This window comes from Ruditapes philippinarum, unplaced genomic scaffold, assembly GCF_026571515.1.
Source record: "Ruditapes philippinarum isolate M1 unplaced genomic scaffold, ASM2657151v2 ctg6952_1_1_1_1, whole genome shotgun sequence".
NCBI classification, from domain to species: domain Eukaryota; kingdom Metazoa; phylum Mollusca; class Bivalvia; order Venerida; family Veneridae; genus Ruditapes; species Ruditapes philippinarum.
The window spans coordinates 27,826-51,545 of record NW_026860655.1 but is presented as its reverse complement, the minus strand read 5'-3'; the positions used below and the strand labels follow the sequence as shown (position 1 = coordinate 51,545).

The 23,720-nt window shown below is 32.4% G+C and overlaps 1 protein-coding gene across 1 annotated transcript; it reads left to right on the top strand.

The window, feature by feature from the left end:
* Positions 1-4,864: 4,864 nt before the first annotated feature.
* LOC132712926 (uncharacterized) lies at positions 4,865-23,148 on the top strand. Its single transcript, XM_060695360.1, has 11 exons — positions 4,865-5,045; positions 6,403-6,549; positions 9,819-10,402; positions 10,965-11,086; positions 11,668-11,759; positions 12,753-12,793; positions 13,922-14,083; positions 15,991-16,107; positions 19,032-19,634; positions 20,566-20,665; positions 21,468-23,148. The coding sequence occupies exons 1-11, from the start codon at positions 4,880-4,882 to the stop codon at positions 21,830-21,832; spliced, it is 2,499 nt and encodes an 832-aa protein (XP_060551343.1). The 5' UTR covers positions 4,865-4,879; the 3' UTR covers positions 21,833-23,148.
* Positions 23,149-23,720: the final 572 nt, after the last annotated feature.

Below are 23,720 nucleotides of genomic sequence, written 5' to 3'. Positions count from 1 at the left end.
CTGCGCATGCGCAATATTTTGGGATATAATTTGGGGTAGCAATTAATGCACAATGTACTTCATTCGAAGTTCATTGGGTGTAATTCCCCAGAGCTAAATCTGTAACGTATCGGAAAACGGTGTACAGCTAGGTTTACTCCACTTTCGCACTTTGTTGCTGCCGTACACACAAAAAATATCCGTTTCACTAAAAAATTTCAGTCATTCCGAGATCGTTATTTTTCCTATCATAAACATTTTTCAGTAAATCAGCTTAATTATATAAGAAAGCTAATATGTGAGAAGAATTTTTTTGTTGTATTAGAATAATTATCAGTTAAAAACAGATATGAATATATGTCCGGAGACTGGTTCTGCAAGAGTGAACAATTTACACTTTTGATGACCTAATTTAACCCTTCAGTTCGTACATTGCTTACGTCACCAAGCAGTATTAATTGTGTTATCGAACGTAGGTAGAGCTCAGGTTTTTGGTATGTTAGTTTTATTAATGCATGTTTATTATTAGAAAATAGACAATTAAAAAAACTCGAATTCTGTCCGGAAACTGGTTTCTGCCCAGTAGAGGTGATATCATACAAGCATGGAAATTATTAAATGGGAAGGAAGATATAGATTATAATGTATTTTTTGAAAAAGCACAACTTGATAATCATCACATCAGAGGAAATTCCATGAGGTTGAAAATAAAATCATGTAAAAAGGAAATAAGAAAATATTTTTTCTCATTAAGAGTATAGTACCGGAATGGAATAGATTACCAGATACTGTAGTATGTTCACCAACGCTGAATTCGTTAAAAAACAGACTCGATAAGGTTATGAAAAACAAATTATATACTGTTATACCGGATAATAATCATTGGGTGTCAGACCTTGAGGGGGTTACAAGAGATTTCTAATCGCGCAACCCTACGCTGGATAAAGTAAGTAAAGTAAGATATCAAAATAGAGCTATCCATAAAACAAAATGTAGCTCCTTATACATTCTGAATGTTTTGGATTTCTAGGTAAATTTTAATACTGTATTGTCACATCTCAGTGAGTTTCATCAAGCATTAGCTAAAGGTCTTCAGCATACCCGTTTATATACTATGACATGACATGAACGCTGAGACAGACCCGTAGGGAAAGTCCACCAATAATCGTGCCAGGAATCTGACACACTCATATTCATTCATCGGATATGCCATGATAAAACTTTATATAATCTGTTGATAAGCCAAGGATGGACAAATAAAAATCTTATTACGAACATAAACCACCTAATAGTTTCCGACAGGTAAAAAATTCAGCACTTGGCCGCCATATTACAAAAATGTTTGACCATGTGCAGGGCCTTTTTACCCTTCTGTACTGTAGCCGGTATTTGGCTACTTCCCCAAGCCAACTTACTACCTTTTTTCCCCAAAAAACAGTCTAAAATTCCCCTTCTTGCAAAGATTTTCCCTTTCAGAGAAATGTTACATCGAAGAAAAAAACTTGTTAACAAACTTTCTTGTTTAAAAATAGATCATTGTTTTTGTTCAATGAAAGCTAATTATTCAATTACCCACTAGAGGGATACCTCAAATCAAGAACCCAGTCACATGTCATACGTAAATTTTCTATAATTAGGAAATATGAGTTAATGTATTCTTAGGCAAATAAAAAGGGGCAATAAATTGATCTGTAAAAACATCCCTGTAACTTATGTTGGACAGAAAGCTCCTAAAATAAGTGTGTTTGGGGGAAAATATGCAAATATATTATGATATTTCCCCCAAATGTATGATTTAAATAAGTCTTTATTTATAGTAATAACGGTTAAACTGCCAGTGGAAAATGTGATTTTTTTCCCCAAAAGTATTAAAACCGCACATTTTTTCCCCACAAAAAGGGCTTGGGCGCCTTCCCCAAAACTAGTGAAAAGGCCCTGACGTGATTACGAGATTGACCTTTACGAACCCATGTGCTTTCAACTTTTTTATAAGTTACTTTTTTAAAGATTTTGGAAAAAAGGTGATTTACTGACTTTTGTATTAATATAGATCTAATCATATTTAAGTGCTAAAAATTAAAGAAAATAAATAAAAACATTATCTTGAATCATAAATATTGAAATCATGTCAACAAAGATGTTCTAAATATAGTACACAACTCTACTCTAATTGGTTCCTGCGAAAGACGTCATACGAGGTCTCGCATAGCTCCTAAATGTCCTCCATAGTTTCCTGCAAAGTTTTTTTTTACATAATTTTTCTTTATCTGTTCTAGGTACCAATATGCTTCGGTGGAGTATTCCGAAATGAGCAGAAAATTGATTTAATGAAGCAAAAAGAGGACAGTATATTGAGTAAGTAACTGATGTTCTAGACAGGACTTTATGAAAGCATGTTGCTAAAATATTAACAGGCAACCATCTTGAAAAGTTTTTTTGTGTTGACTGTTAAAGTAGTTATATATGTATATGCTTCAGGGTAAAATATCAGGTACATTTATGTGCTTTTTCATCCCAGAATTTTATGCACTTATTTGTGATGTATGTGAATACCTTTTTTTATGCCTTTTGCAATATTTCTTACCACTGGAATCTTTACTGTTTAGGGACCATTTACTACAGTTTAATAAACAATGTTATATTGTAGTCTAGATCTATATGATGTCAGAATTCATACCATGCTGAAGATTTACTTAGTATAGGTTAAAGTTTATTAGTATGTATTAACAAAAATAAATTAGTCAGAGAGACCAATTTATTTTTATTAATAATTATGTACTAATAAATTTTAACCGCCTTAGCGTTTTAAATTGTTTTAATAAACAGTCAAATTTACTACCAGTAGTCTGAATATTTACCAAAGAAAATGTGATATGATTCATTTAAAATACTGCAATCCTATTGGACAAAAAATAATTTCAAACACTAAAGCTATGTAAATCTTTATGATCCCCTTGTTATGCATTTACATTGAAGATCTGTATTTAAGGATAAATAATTCAGACCCTATTTCTGTTCATTAGTTAATATCTGTTAATCATTAATTTAGTTGTACTTTACTATCCTTGTGAATTTAATAAATTCCTGACCAATCCATTTAAAATAATACTAGTATTTCCTCTATAACATTATTTTAATGTTCATTAGCATGTTTTAAACAGTCATGTTTTTCCATTATGAATTGCAGATGATTCTCATCATGACATCACTGGTGTATCCCTTGATGATAGTCGAGTTACTGGTCTGTCAACAGATTGGGAAGACAGTGCCATAATCAGTAGCACTCCCATCTGCAAGTCCAGCACTGTTAACAGTTAAAAGGTTAAAAAATATTGTTTAAAAGTATTACTTATTGATCATATAGCTGTGTGGACAATTGCTACAAAAAATTGAGGTTATGAAGAATATTCAGGGTTTGTGTAATTTGCTGCAGAAAACGTTTACATGCAGCCAATATGTTGTCCTATTACCAGTCACTTGACATCTAGACTTAGACTTATTTTTCTTTTACATTTAAGGCCAAAAAAAAAACATCGTTTGAGCCATTTACAACAAATTGCTTTCAATCCTCCAAACTAATTTTTGTACATGATAACTTCTTGTAATTTTGCCACCAGGCATATATTCCCCAGCATTATTCTTCTTCATGCTTCATTTGCACATACCATAGCATAACTCTAAAGGTATTTGAGATACCAAGATCAGAAGATACCAAGTGAAAAGGGACTTGTAATATCATAGATAAATTCCATTCAGAGGGAGAGCAGAATGAAAGCATTATAACTCTTCACTTGATGAATCTTTGATTATCCCCCTTTATTATTTTTGACCGGGTTGCTTAGGTGCAAACCCGGGTTATAGTATGGTGAATGATGGGCGTTTGGTGGGCGGGGAAAATTTTCGTAACATTTTTCTCAGCAGCTACTTATCACAGCCTCTTGGTATTTGGCATACAGCATTAACACATTGTCCCATACCGTGGGATTCGATTTCAGGTCTGTTGCTCATCCACTTCCTGTTTACTGACTTAGTTAAATTTTCGACATTAGTGGTCAATGGTAGGAAATTTTCGTAACAGTTTTCTCTGCAATTGCTTATCATAGCCTCTTGATATTTTGCATACTGCATTAACACATGGCCTCATACCGTAGGATTCGATTTCAGGTCTGTTGCTCATCCACTTCCTGTTTACCAACTTAGTTAAATTTTCGACATTAATGCTCAGTGGTAATTTTTAGCTCAACTATTCGATAAGAATAAGTAGAGCTATTGTAGTCACCTGAGCGTCGACTTAGAATTTATGTTAAAGTTTTTGTAATACTTCAAATATTTTCAAAGTCCATTGACATATGGCTTTGAAACTTTGCACACTTGTTCACCATCATTGCCCCAACCTATAAACAGGAGGAGGTAACTGTATCAAGCATTTTGACAGAATTATGCTCTTTTTTGGACTTAGAATTTACGTTAAAGTTTTTGTAATACCTCAAATATTTTCAAAGTCCATTGACATATGGCTTTGAAACTTTGCACACTTGTTCACCATCATTCTCCCAACCTGTAAACAGGAGGAGGTAACTGTATCAAGCATTTTTTTTTACAATCAAGCACTAAGAATAGTCGAGCGTTGCTGTCCTACCGACAGCTCTTGTTGTTCGTTACATATCACAGCCTCGTGATATTATGTATATAAATGCAACCCGCCCTTTTCTGTCTTTGACCAATTTTTTATGCTTCGGTGTGACGTCAAACCCAATCAAACAATCAAATATCATTGTTTTCAAATGGACATTTGTCCAAAGAATGTGTAATTAACTTTAATGTCACAGTGATTTCAGATTAGTTAGTCTCACTGTGAAAAATGAAACATAGCAGGATATAATTTCTATCACATAACTAAATGCTTATAAATGACTTGTTTTCAATTTTTTCAGATGACGATAGTTATGAAGACCCAGTTGGTGTATCAATGAATGTGTCAAGTGGGTACTTATCCTCAAACCCAAATGCTGAATTAGTAACTGAAAACAACAAAATTTCTTGCCAACAAACAGAAATGTTGAGTAGTAAGTCTAAATTTTTATAAAAAGTATAAATGAATTGAAAATTGTATTTTCATGCTGTCCAATTTAAGTGAATAGATTATAAACTGTTTCTACATTTATTTTTTTAAAGATATCTTATGCTCAAATTTGATATCAGAAAATATTGATAATTGCTACACAGTCTCTTTGTTAATATGAAATAAACATGCTTTGACTTCACACAAATGACTTCACAGGATGTCACCCTGTTTGAAACTCTACACAAAACTCTACATACTGAAGGTTGTCACATTATGTGAATATTTAGTGTAGTTAAAAAAATGGCAGTTTTTAATTTTTTAAGAAAAGACCGACTTAACTTCTGTCTACTGTACTAATAGAGAACATGACTTCCAAAACATAGTTTGTTCACTTTTTTTATCCAATTTAGACATATGCAGTAAGAAATTTATAGGTTTTAACAAATTTCTTCGATTAAAATATTTTACTCAAAGATGAGCATTTAAGTATATCTTTAAACTTTTTCTTTGTTGCTGTAAATAGTATCAATTTAAGACCTTAGATAATTATTCTTTTTCATCACTCATATCATGATTGTATGACTAGGTTAATAATTCAAGCATCTTGTCTTGTCTTTTTCATTAGTGCATAACATTTTCAGTGTCAATTTTATTGTCAATTCATCCTTTATCAAGCTTCTATTTTGTTTTTGGTCACCTGTCGCAAAGTGACATGGCGAGCTTCTGTGATAGCTTTTTGTCCATCCAGCGTCTGATAACTTTTATTTTAAACGACATCTCCTCATAAATCGCTTAGCCCATTTCATCCAAACTTCACAGGAATGTTCCTTTGGTGGAAGGTGGTTACCTATAAAAGTTGCTTAAAGAATTTAATTCCATGCAGAACTCTGGATGCCATGGCAGTGAAAAAATCTTTTTTTTAAAAACCCGAAAGAGCTAGAGAATAGATATTTGTTATGAAACATCTTCTAGTGAGTGTCTACCAAGTTTGTTCAAATAAAAGCCCTAGGGTCAAAATTGGCCCCGTTCCAGGGGCTCATTGATTTTCCTTACTGGTACACATCTTTTACAACTGCTGTTTTCACTTAGCAATAGCAACTAGTAATGTTTTAACACATGCACTATTTCAGATTCAACTATGAACTTTGAGACATGAGTTTCAGATTTAGATTTTATGTCTTCTTTTGTTTTTAGTTGACAATATTACTTATTTCTTGTCATGGAGAGTTTTTATTTTCAGGTGAGCTTTGTACATGCACAAAGGTTTCTCTTTTAATATCATTCAATATGATAAAATGAACATATTGAATTGACAAATGTGAAAGAAGCCAATATTTTGGATTTTGATTTATTTCTAGGAAGTGTTGAAGATGAAGATTGTTTTGAAGACCCTGTTGGTGTATCGCTGAATATAGGAAGTGGGTACTTATCTTCTGACACTGCTGTTGAAGACATGACACCATTGACCAGCAAAACACCTTTCCAAAGACCAGAAATAATAACCAGTAAGCCTACTGCTTTTATTAACCAATTTTAGAGTTAATCCTTCCACTGTTGGATATGGTCTTTTCAACCAGTATAGGTAGCCTAGCCTGCAACATAATTTCAGATCGACCAGGCTCTATATTGTTTAATGACAAACTTCAGTTTTTGGCTCACCTGAGCTAGGTCAGGGTGTGTTTTTAGGATCGTTGAATGTCCGTCGTATGTCGTACATCAACATTTGTTTGTTAACACTTGAGCTGTCACATTTTTGCCTCAATCATCATCACACTTTGTCAGGTCAAGGTAATTGGATGATTTCTAACATGGGTCAATTAGGATGAAAAACTAGGTCACAGGAGCTAAAAACATAAAAATTTTGTTAACACTCTAGTGGCTACTGTTTTGATCCAAATATCCTGGTAATTAGGTCTGAGAGTTTGTTTTGATGATTTGTAAATCAAGTTTGAATATGGGTCACCTTGGGTAAAAAACTAGGTCACAATGCCCAAATATGGAAAAAACATTATTAACTCTCTAGTATTCACATTTGTGACTCAATTGTCATGAAACCTGGTAAGGATGCTTGACTAGGTAATTGCTCGGATGAGATTGAAAATGGGTCATCTCAAATGAAAAACTAGGACACAGGAGCTACAAATAGAACATTCTTGTTAACACTCTTGGCTACTGTTTTGCTCCAAATATCCTGAAAATTTGTTTGAAAGTTTGTTTCAATTTCTTTTAAATCAAATTTAAATATGGGTCACATGGGGTCAAAAACTAGGTCACACTGCCTTAATATGGAAAAACCTTCTTAACACTTCAGTAGATTGTTAAAAATCAATGTAATCAATTATTAGTGCTATTCTGAGCTTAATTTGAGGAGAAAACATTTACATGCTTATTTTGTGCCCCCACTGTAGGGTGGCATTTAGATTTACCCTTGTCCGTCCGTCAGTCTATTATTTCTGTCAGTCCATTGTCAGTCTGTTCTCTTTTGTGGTAGTTTATAAAGTATTTGACCTAGAGCCAGGAAACTTTTCAGGTATATTGGTCAGCTTGTGAAGTCTTGCACCTGAGTGTTTGTTTTTGTATTTATGAGTGTTTGTAGAGTAATTGCCCTTGACTTAGTGAAAATTTGCAATTTTTAACTTGTGTCGCACATAGCTCAAACAGCATCTGACTTATTGTCATGAAACTTTACAGGAATGTCGCTCAGCATGTGTAGTTGTGCACCTTGGTGTTTGCATGAGAATTTATTCAGAATTTGTAGAGTTATTGCCCTTGACTAAGTACAAAATGCAATTTTCAAATTGTGTTGCATGTAGCTCAAAATGTAATTGACCGAGGGTCATGAAACTTTACGTATGTTGCTCAGGATGTGAAGTTGTGCATGTAATGTTACACTTGTGATTTATTCTGTTTTGTGTACAGATATGGCCCCTGAGTTAGTAAAAATTTGCAGTTTTCAATTTGTGTAGTGAGTAGCTCAAAAATTATTTGACATAGAGTCACGAAACTTTACAGAAATAGAGGTTGGCATATGTAGTTGTGCACCTGGTGGTTTGATTGTGAATTTATTTGGTATCTGTAAGGTTATTGCCCTTGACTTAGTAAAAATCATTCCAAAATCTTTTGTTATGTGTACTTTTAGTGCTTGAGTTAGAATTAACCAACTTTACAGGAATGATGATCAACAATACTGACTGTGAATCTTTGCACCTAGGGTTTTGCATATAGATTTTTTTCTGGTTTTCTGAGAGTTATTGCCCTTGACTTAGTATAAATTATAGACTTGTTCATATATAGCTCAAAAAGTATTTGACCTGTAGTACTGAAAGTATACAAAAATGTTGGTCAGCATGTGTAGTTATGCATTTTGGGGTTTGCTTGATGATTTATTCAGTGTTTGTAGAGTTTTTGTCATCCACTTTATAAAAGATTTTCAGTTTTCAACTTGCTTCATGTGTAGCCCAAAAAATTTGTCCTTGAGACAGAAGATTGACAAAACAGTGAAGTGTTGGGGCCCCGTGTCCTATGGACACATTTCTAGTTGTCCCCCGCCTTATCGAAGAAAAAAGGGGGATATAGAAAAAGGCTCCGTCCGTCAGAGCTGATTTGCCTCGTAAACGTACGTCCGTCCGCACTACCGAATAGGATAGGGGGCCATCTAACTGTAAACGGAACAAAGGAGAACAATAGAGTTCATTCCGTAACAATAGAGTAAGGGGCTATTGGCCCTCTATTAAACAATAGAAAATAACAAAAGAAATGGCCCCTTATTCCATTTAGGCCGGACATCTTGCCGTCCGCCCGTCCTTCACACATTCGTGTCCGGTCCATTACTTTGTCATTTATGAAAGGAATTTGAAATAACTTTGCACAAATGTTTATTATAATAAGACGATGTGTCATGCGCAACAACCAGACCCCTACCTCCAGGGTCAAGGTCGCACTTGCTCGTTCAAGGTCAACATTGCCTATTTGAGGGTATATGTCGTTTCCGGTCCATAACTTTCTTATCTATGAAGGGATTTTGTAAATACTTGCCATAATTGTTCACAATAATCAGATGATGTGTCATGCGCAAAAACCGGTCACCTACCTTCAAGGTCAAGGTCACACTTGGAGGTCAAATATTAGCATAGTCTGTAACAGGGTATATTTCGTGTCAGGTCCATAACTTTGTCATTTATCAAAGGAATTTGAAATAACTTGGCACAAATGTTTGTTATAATAAGACGATGTGTCATGCGCAACAACCAGACCCGTACCTCCAGGGTCAAGGTCGTACTTGCTCATTCAAGGTCAACATTGTCTATTAATCCTAATTTGTGCCCTGTGTAAATGCCCTAAGCAAAAGGTTTTCTTGGTATTTGGGTTTGAAAGAAGGCCCAGATTAAAATAAATGTCTTAATTCCTTTTTTTTATATGAAGGAACAAAAATTGTCATTTAAACACCCCTCCCCCTCCCCCAAAGGTTAGGAATGAGAGCATTTTAATGAGTTAAGTGCTTAGAAGTATCAGAGCAAATCATAAAGTAGATTACAATCCAAATCAAAGTAGCCACGCCCAGTCACATATACATCAATGCAGTTGATTCAGATTCAGTTAAGCCAATTTATAACTCGATCACAACTATAGACTATAGTTAAGAAATAAAGTTAAGAGGAATGTAATTCAATTAAGGTTTGAGTCATATGGAGGTTGTTCTTAATAACAATGTAGTAATTTACTTCTAATAAAGTTTTTTGAAATCTAGATAAATATAGCTGTAAATCTTTTTCAGGTGAAGTTACTGGCAGCAAAAGAATGAAAGACAAAGCCCTTCAGGTGAAGAATATTGCGGAAACAAGAAAAGTGTTATGTTGTGACAAGAAGTGCATTAACTTTTTTACATTTAGTGACATCTTTCACTTTAGAAATGAATATTGGACAAAATCCCAAAGTGGAAAACAAAGTTTTTTAATACGGCATCTAAAAGAATCCCATTTCTCAGGAAAGAAAAGAATATTTTCTATTAATAAGATATCATTGTGTACAAAAGCATTCCTATTGTTATTGAGACTTAATAAGAATACTTTAAGCAAGGCTGTTAATTTAAAGAACAAAAATGCGATTACAGGAAGTGCAAAAAAACCAAGAACTATGACAAAAGAAACAATGAATGCTATTAACTTCCTGGATTGGTATTCAAAGTATTATGGTGACAAGATGCCACATACCAATGAGGTGTTGTTGCCGTATATCAGTACTAAGAAACTTATTTACGAAGACTTTAGGAAGAAAAGCAGCAATGAAAAGGCTGATGTGTCTGTTTCGCAATTTCACCTGATATGGAAGAAACATTTCTCACATGTAAAAATCAGAAAAGTAAGTATTTGAGATTGCATTCTAGCACTTTATTTATGGTAAAGTCACTTCCCTAAACAAGCACCTTCAGAGTTTCTGCCGTTAGTTAGTCCAGCATACAGCATGTTTGTAAATCAACTTTTTAACTGCTACCAGACCATGACTGGACAGGCATTGTGAAATTGCAGAACTGAGCATAATTGGTTAAATGTGACCAAAGTATTATCATTTTTAACTATTAAGGATAATAAGGCTTTCACTAGGACTTCATGACTAGATGTTAGATCTATAAAATATCTGACAGTATGTATCTATTTAAGAAGTCAGACAGCCCTCATACAGTCCAACATTACTTGAAGATTATCCAGTATGCAGTTCATTTGCATTTTAATATGTAAAAAGACCATTTATTGTCGAGTAAACCAAAGTTTAGATGTGAAATAAAAATGGGTTTAAATAAGATATAATGCACAACATGCATTCTCACTGTCTATAAAGCTTTGTTACTCAATTCATTTATCCTTTTAGCAATAAATTTTCTTTTTGTTCTGTGTTATTTATATAATGATAATGTGTTTTACAGACCAACACTTTCTCCAAATGTTCTGTGTGTACTGGATTTGAAAGAGAAATGGAAAAAACAACAGACGTCCTTATGAGATCAAGACTGCAAAATGCCAGACATGATCATCTAGATAGACAAATGTAAGTTGAAGGTTTTCTGGAACCAACATAATATTTATTTAGCAAGCACATGACGCCATGATGACAGGTTTTTTTGCACTTGTGACAATATCTAGTTAAGTTTCAGCAAGAGCTGTTGGTAGGTCAGCGGCCCTCATATATTCTCAGTGTTTGATGGATAAACAAGTGCCCGGATAATGTAGACTAGTTAAAAAAGGGATCACCAAAATTTAATGACATTATGACGCCAACACCTGCTGAATTAGTACAATAGCTCTCCCTTTTCTTCAAATAGTCGGGTTGAAATTTCATGTGTTAAAAATTGGAGTTGGAAGTCCTACATTTCTGGAAGTATAGATTGAAGCCTGAAGGACTTCAGTAAATTGAAGTTGAAGGCATTTGCTTAAAAACTCAGGACTGTTACGTCTAGCTGAGTTTTCTAACAGTTTAAGCCATCAATATTTACATGTGATTTTAGAAATAAGAAAAGTTAAGATTGTGATTTTACCATTGTACCAGAGGGGACTTTGGTGTATTGTTTGTAAGTCTGTTTTAAACTTTTTGGCTGTTTTTTAATATTTTAATTATTTATCCCTTTCAAGGTTAGAGAGAGCATATTATTATGGAAAGCGTGAGATGTCACAGAATGATCCTGATACCTACATGTCTATTATTGTTGATGGCATGGATCAATGTAAGTACATATTCATTTAAACTGATCTGACTACGGTTCAGGGCATGATAGCATAAATTACATCATCAAGTTCTGACTCATGGACTGAGTTTTAATGAATCTTATTACCCATTAAACATTCTAGTATATAATTCATAATTATGAGAATATGCAATAATAAATACAAGATGATATTAAATCTAATTGTATTAGACATACATGTATTATATTTAATATCTGTTAAAATCAGGGTAGCAGTGTCTCAAGTATTGCTGTGATACTGAAATCCTAACTGGTGAATAACAAAAGGCTCCATTTATTTCAATTACAATATGCATCACATATTTTGTCTGATGTAGTACTAGAATTTCCACATAGATTGTGTCTTGGTACTTTACCAATCCATGCTGTTTGGGATGTAAAATCAAATTAAGTATTATATGTGATGCACCTTAAAATTTTGACACAGGTACTATTGGAAATTCTTAAACTTTTAAAGGTTGGAATGTAGAATTATGCAGGTGTTGATCACTAAATGTTGCACTTGATAGATTTTTGTGTGTCGACTCTACAGAGTAGTGGCAACATATAGGGATCCCTTCTACGTCGTCTGTCCATCTGTCTGTCCGTCCATCACAAAACTTGTCTGGACTACTTCTTAAAAACTACCACAGAAGCTTGTCTGGACTACACCTCAGAAACTGCTGGTGCAATTTCATCAAAACTGTACAGGAATGATCAATACCATGTCTAGTTGTGCATCTCATCGACATTTTTCAGAATGTGGATTTTTGTCAAAGTAATGGCCCTTTGATTTGAACTTTTAAAATTTGTCCGGACTACATCTCTTATACCACTTATACAAATTCAATGACTTGATCAGTAGTTTTAGGACTTGTGCATATTACACAGGTTTGTAGGTTTTTGGCAGAGTTACAGCTGTCATGAGGCGACACATGTGATCACAGGTCGCTCTTGTTAATATCTAATGTTTTTGCATGGTTTTTTTTCCAGCTAAGTCTTCATTGCCTCATTTTGCTGGAAGATTACCAAAGGTAAATAAAGTTTAGTTTATTTAATACAATTAAATATTAGAGTGATAGAGATTTTACTTTTACTATCTTTGGATGTTAGTTTACACTTATAAATTGTGTGTAACACAGCAGTATTTACATTAGCAAATTGTCAGTTGTCATAAAATGAGGGCATGACATGAACAGGTTGGAATTAATTTATCATATAAATCTGCTAGATTCTCTCAGCATGAAATATAGGGAACACTATAACATTTATTTGTTTAATCTACCAGACTTATGAATAAATGTAATGCAATATATTTGGAAAAAAATGTGTGATAGTTCTAAGCTTATCTTTTAATTTAGGACCTTTATGCCCCAGAAATGTTTTAGTTTTCATTCCTCAATAGACTGGACTTATTTTTGAAAAAAAAAACAATGAAAATATTGTTACAGTCGCTTTGTTTTTGTCGTTGACGTAGCCGTTGTGGTCCGCAAACTTGTCACAAATTACTTTGCAACTAAATAGGGCTGTTCTCAAAGAAGTTTGTTGTTTAAGTTACAAAACTGATTTATCCACTTTCTAGACTAAGCTCTAGACAGAATCTTAATTGTGTTTAATTGACTTAAAAGCAACCTTTTAATTTATATGCACATTTTGGATTCACTTCACCAGACATGAACCTTGAATACTGGTTTGGAAATATATAGGGGACCTGATGTTCCATTCACACTCAGCTGTGCAAGTGAATGTCATTTAATTTGACAAATAGTGTAAAGTAATACAGATATCTATTACTCTATGAATTTATTAGTAATAATATAGTCATATTGGGGCTCAATACTTCGGACAATGGTGATATGTTTTAGTCAAACAATTCCTTAATCATTGTAAGATAATATAAGAAGCTGATAATGATTCAAGGAAGGTATTCAATGCAATTTGATAATAAACTCATTTTATCTTTCCTCATGATAATCTTTAATACATGTGTATTATAAATGCATGCAAGCTTTTATAAAATTCTTAAAATGACTAGCACATTTTTCAGACTGTTTTTGGTGGAACCGTACCATTTTTAGACAATTGTATATTCACTATTACATATTATGAATTGTGAACATACACAGACATTCAAGTATACATATTTATTTTTATATTTTCAGTTTATTAATGTTGGGGACTTGATGAAATGTCATATAACAGGTGTCCTTAACCATGGTGAAGATAAATTCCACACATTTATAGACTTTAATCAATACAGCCATGATCCAAATCTAACAATCAATGTCATACTGAAAACATTGTTATGGACTTCAGAGTCAAAGGTAAGATTAACTTGCATAAGAATATGCAGCTATTTAACATACATGTATAGATTTTTAGATTTTTGTTCATAAATTTGCGATAGCTTTTTATAAATGAACATATTATCTTTATACTTGTCTTTATACTTGCACACAACAACTATAGGAACAAAACTCTTATAGGAAAAGAAACGGATACATTGATGCCTGTCTTATATCAATATTTATCCTTTAAATGAGATACCATGATAGTTTCCTGTTGATATCAAACAGTTGACAAAGAAATTTGTGTTTTATGACAATACTTATTATGTGGACAAAACCATTTCGATGATCTTTAAGTATTTTGTGTCTGCACTTTATCTTATATACTTTATGAAGCACTTTATAGCTGTAATATTCACCTTCATTTATAATGTTAAATGGACCTATATAAAGCCCTGTGTCAAAAAGATATTGAAGTTATTGGCCACTCCTGTGAAAATTCTAGTTGGTCAAACTTTTGTCCAGCCTTGAAATAAGCTTGATAGAATCTACTTTTAAGAGCAAATTTGGATCATGTTGGTACGAAAACTAAATTATGTAGTGAGGTTGATTGTCAGAAGCAATATGAACAAATAATGATATCTACTTTATAATAGTGTGAAGTTTTGGAGACATCTGACATCTTGAAAATATTTTATCAGTGTGTATCAAATGTGCTTGAGATTAATAATTTTACTTTATGAGACAGACAAAAAAATTGATTTATTTTTGAAATGTAATGTTTTGCTGTGAGTGTTTAATAAGAAAATGACATTAGAGGTTATTGTGTGAGTTTAATATTGCAAGCTTAGGTAGATAACCAATGTTAAAAATGGCATACTTCCTTTTTTTTCTATAAGTTATAAGTAGGCTGACTTAATTTTTTTTGACAAGCATAACACTGATTTTAAAATAAAAGAAATATATTCTTTTAACATTGCAGACATCACCATATTATCCAATTCAAAGCAATAGTCAATATTTTAAGCTATGGTTTTTATATTTTAACACAACATACATGTTAACATGATCTTTCCTTTTTAGCTCACCTGAGCTAGCTCAGGGTGAGGTTTTAGGATCGTTTAATGTCTGTCGTCTGTACACACCAATGTTCGTTAACACTCTAGCGGTCACATTTTGCTCAATCATCATCAAACTTTGTCAGGATGCTTATCTAATTAATAGCTCAGATGAGGTCGAACATGGTTCATCTTGGATGAAAAACTAGGTCACAGGAGCTAAAAAATAGAAAAACCTTGTTAACACTCTAGTGGTCACATTCTTGCCTCAATCATCATCAAACTTGGTCAGGATGCTTGTATAGGTAATTGCTCGGATGAGTTTGAACATGGGTCATCTCGCATGAAAAACTAGGTCACCGGAGCTAAAAATAGAAAAATCTTGTTAACACTCTAGTGGCTACTGTTTTGATCCAATTATCCTGGAAATTGGTCTGAAAGTTTGTTTTGATGATTTCTAGGTCAAATTCGAATATGGGTCACCTGGATAAAAACTAGGTCACACTGCTCAAATATGGATAATCCTTGTTAACACTCTAGTGGTCACATTTTTGACTCACCTGTCATGAAACTTGGTCAGAATGCTTGTCTAGGTAATAGTTCGAATGAGTTTGATGGGTCAGGTGAGCGATCTAGGGCCATCATGGCCCTCTTGTTAGTATTAGTTTAGCTACGGTAATATGGTTAGGTTTTCTTCTTTTCAACTGCAAGTTCAAGCATTCATTATAGTATCACTGCAACATGCCATCTTTTATATAACCACTGTCTGATATTTTTCATTTGAAGCTAATAAAGCAGTTTTAGAATCTATGATTTATTGAAGATCTTAGGTTATTTTCAGCACAAATAAACATTTAAATTATCCACAATTTGGTCTCATTCCAGGGCAATAGACTGCCTGGGACATTGTACATTCAGGCAGACAACTGTTACAGAGAAAACAGAAACAGATATGTACTAGCTTTTCTGGAACTTCTTGCTAGGAAACGGATATTTAATCAGGTATGCAAAGATACATTCAAGCAACTATGTATATTGTTCTAAAGGTAACATCAGGCCAAAGTGTCAAATGAAAATTCTCTGAAAGACATGTAATAGACTGAGACAATATTGCATGAAAAAACATCTGGACAAAATTTTAATTGAACATTTTAAATAAAGAATACAGTCCAACCCTGATTATATGAATTGCCGGGACCTGAAAATTTACTTTGAATAATCAATGGATACGAATAGTTGAAATCCGGATATTGTGAAAGACGAAAAATACTTGACTTTGGCCTATCATATCAAAACTACTATTTACAACACACTTGTTTCCACCAATCAATTGAGAAAAATAAATATTTTAGAAAGGTTAAAAGAATTTATTTGGTATTTAAGACATAAATACTTGCAATTTATTCTTCGTTATGTAGCACATATAGCGTTTTCATGATAATTATTGCTGTCATCTTCAAGTAATAACCATAACAACATCAGACACGGTGCAGAAGTTTTTATTCTTCGGTAATTAATGTTAATTAAAGAACACACAATGTGTAATTATCATGATTGTCTAAATACACACATGACTGTTGGAAATTCTTCACAAATCAAACAGTAAGCAAGTGGATCAGCGCCTATAAGTCTGGCTTCAAATATTAGGCATTATTTAATTTCTTTCATAATTGTATAATCAGGCTGAAAAATAGGAGGTATTGGGAAAATGCGTTTTGAATAATATGTTCATTTTTATAATGTTTTATTTAAGAGATAACAACGCTATGGCCTATCTACTTCCAATAATGCTGAGTATTAAAATAAAGGTTTGTCGTATAACCAGGATCGGACTGTAATTGATAGTATCTATAAATTGACTTTGTTCTCCACACCTTGGTAAAACAAAACAAACAAAGGAGCTTTTTCAGTGTATTTATTCAAAGACCAAAGGAAAAGCTAACAAGTTGAAGGATTTTTTAAATTCCTTAATCACTTTGCTTACTTTTCATTAAGCTTTATTAGCTCTTCTTCTGTCAATTTCTCAAAAACTGTTCATCACTTAAAACTTGGAATATTATTCCATTTTTCAAATTGTAAAGCATTTCTGAAGGGCAGATAACTTTTTTAATTAATTTGTTCAGAGTGATGCCCCTTTTTTAACTTTGATTTACTTGGTAAACTTTTTGGTAAGGTACATTGCTCAAAACGTTTAAAGTTATTCACTTTAATCTTGGAGATATTGTTTACTATCAAACTTGAAGAGCATTTGTGCAAGGAGGGGGGGAGGTTAATCCTAAAAGCTGTTTTTAGCTCGACTTTTCTATGAAAAGGGGAGCTATCCTACTCGCCCCGGCGTCGGCGTCGGCGTCGGCGTTGGCGTCACACCTTGGTTAAGTTTTTCGTACCACCCCACTTTATTTCAGAAGTATTACAAGTATGGCTTTGAAACTTACCATACTTGTTCACCATCATAACCTCCATCTACAGACAAGAGTACATAACTCTGTCAAGGTTTTTGACAGAATTATGGCCCTTTTTTGACTTAGAAAGTGTATTGAGCTTGGTTAAGTTTTTTGTACCACCTCACTTTATTTCAAAACCATTGGAGGTATTGCTTTGAAACTGACCATACTTGTTTACCATCACGACCTTCATCAACAGACAAGAGGACATAACTCTGTCAAGGTTTTTGACAGAATTATGCCCCTTTTTGACTTAGAAAATACATTGAATATGGGTAAAATCCACTTATTGCCTTAACCCTTTGAGATATTGCTTTGAAACTTTTAATGCTATTTCACATCATTACCCCATCTGTACGCAAGAGAAGGTAACTCTGTCAAGGATTTGTTTTAAAAATTAAGGCCTTTTATCGACTTAGAATCTTGGTTAAGTTTTTAGTACCAGTCCACTTTTTGACTGAACTGTTTGAGATATTAATTTGAAAGTTGGAATACTTGTTTACAATCATGATTCCCAAACATGTCCAGGAGAAGGTAATTCTGTCAAAGATTTTATTTGAATTATGGCCCTTAACTGTCAATGTTTTGTATTATAGGCAAGCACTAAAAAACTTAAAAAATCTAAAAAAATTCATTCCTATCCACTTGTTCACTTTACCATAAATTATGTCATATAAACATTGCTGTAATATTCAAGGGTATCAAACAACTAGTTCACTTTAAAAATACAGAGATTCTTGTATTGCCTTTTACTGCAAAAACTTTTTTTATTGGCAAGCAATAAAAAAGTCGAGCGCGCTGTCTTACGGACAGCTCTTGTTTACTTAATTATTTCCATTGTTTGACTTAGAATATTTGCCTTTTTCTCAAAAAACATTTAAGATGTTCACTACAAACTTGAAATATTTATTGACTATCAAGGGTAGGTAAGTCTGATAAGCAAGTTTGCAGTTTAATTCCCCTTTTTTGCTTTTATTTTATAGTCCAGCACTGAGAAAAGTCCAGTGCACTGTCCATGGACAGGTCTTTCGTTCATACTAGTTATAGAAATTATTCCATCAATTGGCTATTGAACAAATGTCTTTACCTTTAATTGTCATATTTTTTCCCATATTTTAGGCCAATTGTTGAACATGCAGGCCAAAGACTTTTCATGACACACATCAAAATTCATAATATAATTAGACTGAATCAGCTTAATTAATTTATGTTATTTATGTTTATATTTGGTTGGCTGTCTGTTAACACACTCTTTTTTTCCATAGCTCCTCTTAGAAAGTAAATGAAACTTGACATACATATTGTAAAAATGCAGTTTACTTGCACATATTGTGATGAATTAAATAGTCATTATTATGTTATTTACTTAATTGAAGTTTTTAATTATATTGGAATATATTATGTTATATTATATTCTTATCTATTGGACATTTATGTAAAAGATCAGGGTTTACAATTTAAGTATTGTGTTGTTTTTTTTAGGTCCACTTGTCTTTTTTAATGGTGGGTCACACCCATGAAGATGTGGATGCTGGATTCTCTAAAATTTCTGACAAGTTAAAGATCAAGGACGCAGAAACAATCCCAGAACTTACTAATTTAATAACATCAGTTGGAACAAAATATACAGCCAACCCACTAGACAGAATGTTGAATGTAAAGGAATTTCTTACCCCACATATAAATAAGATAGACCAAATTTCTGAGCCACTGCATTTTAAGTTTGTTGCAAGCTCGAGTGGTGTAAATGTTTTTACAAAAGGTTATCACAATTCTGAATGGAAACGTCATGAAACAAACATTTTAAATAGCATACCAGATGGAAAGCCAGAAAGACTTGCAGTGTCAACTGAAAAAATTTCAATTAGTAATATTAAAAAGGTTGTAGACAATGTAAAAAATTACTTTAAAGGTTTATTTTCTTTAATATGGTGGAACAATTTTCTCGAGGAAATGAATGAAAAAATAAATGACAAGTTTGATATAAAGTGGATAGAAGACTTGCCAAGACAAACTGACTGTGATGACTTGCCCCTTCCTGATCACTTACAACAATTAGTAGACAAAGAACAAGATAAGAGACCGGTAAGATATTAAAATATATTTTTCTATGGCAAAAATTTCACCTGAAAACAAACAAATAAATACTTTAATATGATTAAGAGATTAATACAAGGCAGAGTAGGGCCGGAAGGTGATAATCGGCCCGCAAAATGAATAATGGCCCCGAGGGCATTATTCATTTCAGGGCCGATTATCACCTTCTGGCACAACTATGACGTGTATTAATGTCTTTAATACACTTGGTAGATCTAATATTAGCATTTTTCTAAAATAAAATACTTTGAAATTTATTTCGTTGAAGTTCCTGTCTGCATTTCTACTGTACAGTACAGAAACTTCTTCAGAGTTGTTTACTTTGTGTGTTCAAAGTACACTACTGTACTGTAGAAGCTAGAAGCAAGTTTTATTTTCATCTGTTTCTGGAATGAATTTGTCGTATTATTTCTTTAAATTTTAATAGTTAAAAATCTGTGTTCAGCTCTCATAATAAAATCAAGCGATTCATACTAAAAACCTACTTTCACTTTTACAGTTAACTGTTTGATGACATAATATATGACGTCATTGTTTCAGTTTGTGCACATGCACATGTTCTGCGGGCTGATAACTAGTTCTCGGCCCCGGGCCGCAAACTCATAATAGGTCACGTGACACTCATAATCAGTTGAAATCATAGGCAATTTTGTTACTATATATAGTAACAAGTGTATTAAATTGATATTTTTATTTCGAGTAAACTTGTAGGTAAGTTATCAAAATCATCTGTGTAAAATAAATTCTTTACAGAAAAAGACAAGGATATTCTTATTGGACCTATCTTTTGAGTCTGCCTCTTGCAAGTTTTTGATTGTCCAACATTTTACTGTTTAAGTTTAAGTCATTAAATTTAAGGAAATTTATTCTACATGAGTGTAATAAAAATATTTTTTATAACAATCTATTTTTATTGTAGATGACAGTAAAAGAGAAAAAGAAAACACCTGAAACTGTTCAACCAAAGCCCAAAAAGAAAAGAAAGACCAAAACAAATAAAGAGTCCCACAAACAGAAAGGTTAGTAAGTTGAAAATATTATGTTTTGAATGAAATACTTAACATGTCTGCCCACTAAGCTCAATAGAGAAGGCATCGGATTAGAAATCAAGGGTGAGCTGGTTAGGTTCAAATGAGGCCATAATTTGTGACAATTGAGTTTGTTGGTCATAAGTTTCTGTCCATTAATCCAGAAATCATTTTAGATAACATATGCAGTAAGCAGGCATTTGTGGAGCACTTGGTAATTACTGATAAGTTATCTAGGAAAGCTTATGGATCACCCACCTTGATATAACGAAAAAAATGGGATAAAGTAGGGGTAAAACCAGTAAAACAAACAATAAATCTTCATCAATTTTGAATGTTATTTGATAGGGATTCCAATTAGACATTTTGACATGATGGTATTGGAAATAATTTTTCAAGATGAATATTCCTTTCGATGAAGACAGACAGACAGTAAAGTTTATTGACGTAAACTGTACAGATTTTTGTCCTACATTTTACATATATACACAGACATATATTTGTCAAGTGATCAAATAAAGTTCAAACAATAATTACATTTTTATCACAAAAAATAAAAACAGATATATCAAGAAGGATAAATCAGCAACTTACATTTCTAGTTAATAAGACAGTTTTGATGTTTTACAGTAAAGTCTTTCTTAAATCTAATGCGTTTTATATGAATTTGTCTCAACATCCATATAGTAAAAATAAATTTTCAACAAACTGTCCAAGCACCCCTCCATACAACTGCTTAATTTGCTATCATCAGACAACATGTGTGATCACAGGTCACTCTTGTGTTTTGCAGGTAGAAGAAAGAGATTTCAGCACACAGAAAACGTAACAAGTGTTTTGATTTTAGTAGACATTGAGGACAAAAGACATGTGTGGATGAAAATATTTATTGACATGTATATATATATCTTAACCATTAGTATTTTACATTTGTGCATGGTCATAATATATCTTTTGATGGCAATGTTTTCCCTGCATGAACTTTTATATACAATTCATAATCTCCTGTGCTATATGATATTAATTCACACAGGGAACTTGTTTGTCAATGCATGTTTGCAGACATATACAGAAAATTATTTACAGTCATGTGTTTTCAATTTTCTATCAGTTTGTGTTGAAAAGAAATATGATGACCGTTTCGTGCTTTGCATTTGATATACAAGACTTATTTGTTTTAAAGCTCAGTTTCTTTTATTATTGTCCAGATACTAATATGTTTATGGATACCTCATTGCTGTGACTTACATAATGACAAAATATCATTCATATTATTTCCAGTTATCACAATGATAATCTTACAATAAATGATATAATTTGCTACATTGAATTGAAAATTGTAACAAGAATAAAATAATTAGCTTAAACTAGTAATATTTTTATTTTCAAGTAGATGCATTAGGTTTGTCATTAATTTAATAAAAGCCTGTCTAAAACTGTAATAAATACAATTTTTTCTTTGTCTATAGTAGGAACTTGAGAACTTTGTACATTGTTGTATATGTGTATATATGATATGTATATTATTAAGATTCGTTCTAAATCCTTTGATAAAACATGTATGTATATGTTTGTTGAGATGCATGCTCAAATATATAATTATATTTTGAGCTAAAATAATCAATTTGTAAGTGTGTGATTCATGATTTATTAGGTTATTTGCATTTTAATTTTCTTTCAGTGTAATTAATATATAACTATGTTTTGTTGCAAGTTAAATCAGGAAATCAAAGGTATTCACCTTGTTTCCATAGAAGTGCTCTTTCAATAAAAAATGACAGATGAAACAATATTTGGACCTAAATTGACACTGGTAACTAATATATTCATATATGAGAATCATTCGCACATTTTTGCTTTGCAATTAAGGCTTTGATGCACATGTAGTATAGTTATAGGTCAGAACTTTTAATTATGTTAATGTATATTTTTCAAACAAGCACTCTTAAAGGTTTTCGTTTTTTGCCATTTCTTTAAGAGTTCTGTCGAATTAATGAATAACATGTAGTTGTTGTATCAAAATATATACCAAACACAACCTAATGGTACTATTTGTTACACTTAGATAATTAGATAATATTACTTATAATGATGGTATCAATAAAATCTTAAGTGTGAGAAATTGATGCTTTTTTAAATGATAATGGCCTGGGAAAAAGCATACAATTATATTTAAACCTAAATTTGACATCAGATATATATTCATTAATGAGAATCATTCGCACATTTTTGCTTTGCAGTTAAAGCTCTGTAGCACGTGATATCAAGTTAAGTTTTAAGTCAGAACTTTAAATTGCACTAATATTTATTTTTTCCAACAAGCACTCTTAAAGGTTTTCGATTTTCGCCATTTCTTTAAGAGTTCATTGAAATTAATGAATTATTAAATATTATATTTATAAAACAACCTATTATCACTGTTTGTTGTACATAGAATGATTGTAGACCCAAAAATTCAATTAATTATCTTAGCTCAAAATTATAATTATAACATCGTGTGATCGTCAAACAATTCTATCACAAATTTGTTTAATCTGTTTTGTTAAGGGGGGAACGGTTCCACTTAAAAAAATGTAATTACAGATTATTTTCTATTTTTGATGAAGGGAACGGTTCCTTTTACCCGTAATAATTGGCTCTAACTTCTAAAGTATTACATTTTACTATATGAAATTGTTTAATCTGTTTTTTTAGTTTTTTTTTTTAAAGGGGAACAGTTCCACTTTAGAAAATGTGTAATAGATTAGATTTATAATTTACTTGTTTTTGTTTATGAGGGAACGGTTCCCTCTTACCTGTAACATCAGTCTAAATTCTTAGCTTCATCAAATTGGTTTATCTGTATGTTGTTTTTTTGTGGTGAACGGTTCCACTTTAAAAAAAAATGTGTTATAGGTTAGTTTTGTAATTTATTTTTATTTCGATGAGGGAACGGTTCCCTCTTACCAGTAACATGGCTCTAATTTCTAAATTATTGCATTTTATTTTATCAATTTGTTATATCTATTTTGTTAAAGGGGAACGGTTCCACTCTAGAAAATGTGTT

Bases quoted from the DNA above. Each gene is read 5' to 3' on its own strand.
- LOC132712926 (XM_060695360.1), top strand. From the start codon at position 4,880: ATGCTTATAAATGACTTGTTTTCAATTTTTTCAGATGACGATAGTTAT. The intron at 16,108-19,031 runs GTATGCAAAGAT...TGTTTTTTTTAG, and splicing joins GGAAACGGATATTTAATCAG to GTCCACTTGTCTTTTTTAAT. The intron at 19,635-20,565 runs GTAAGATATTAA...TTTTTATTGTAG, and splicing joins AAGAACAAGATAAGAGACCG to ATGACAGTAAAAGAGAAAAA.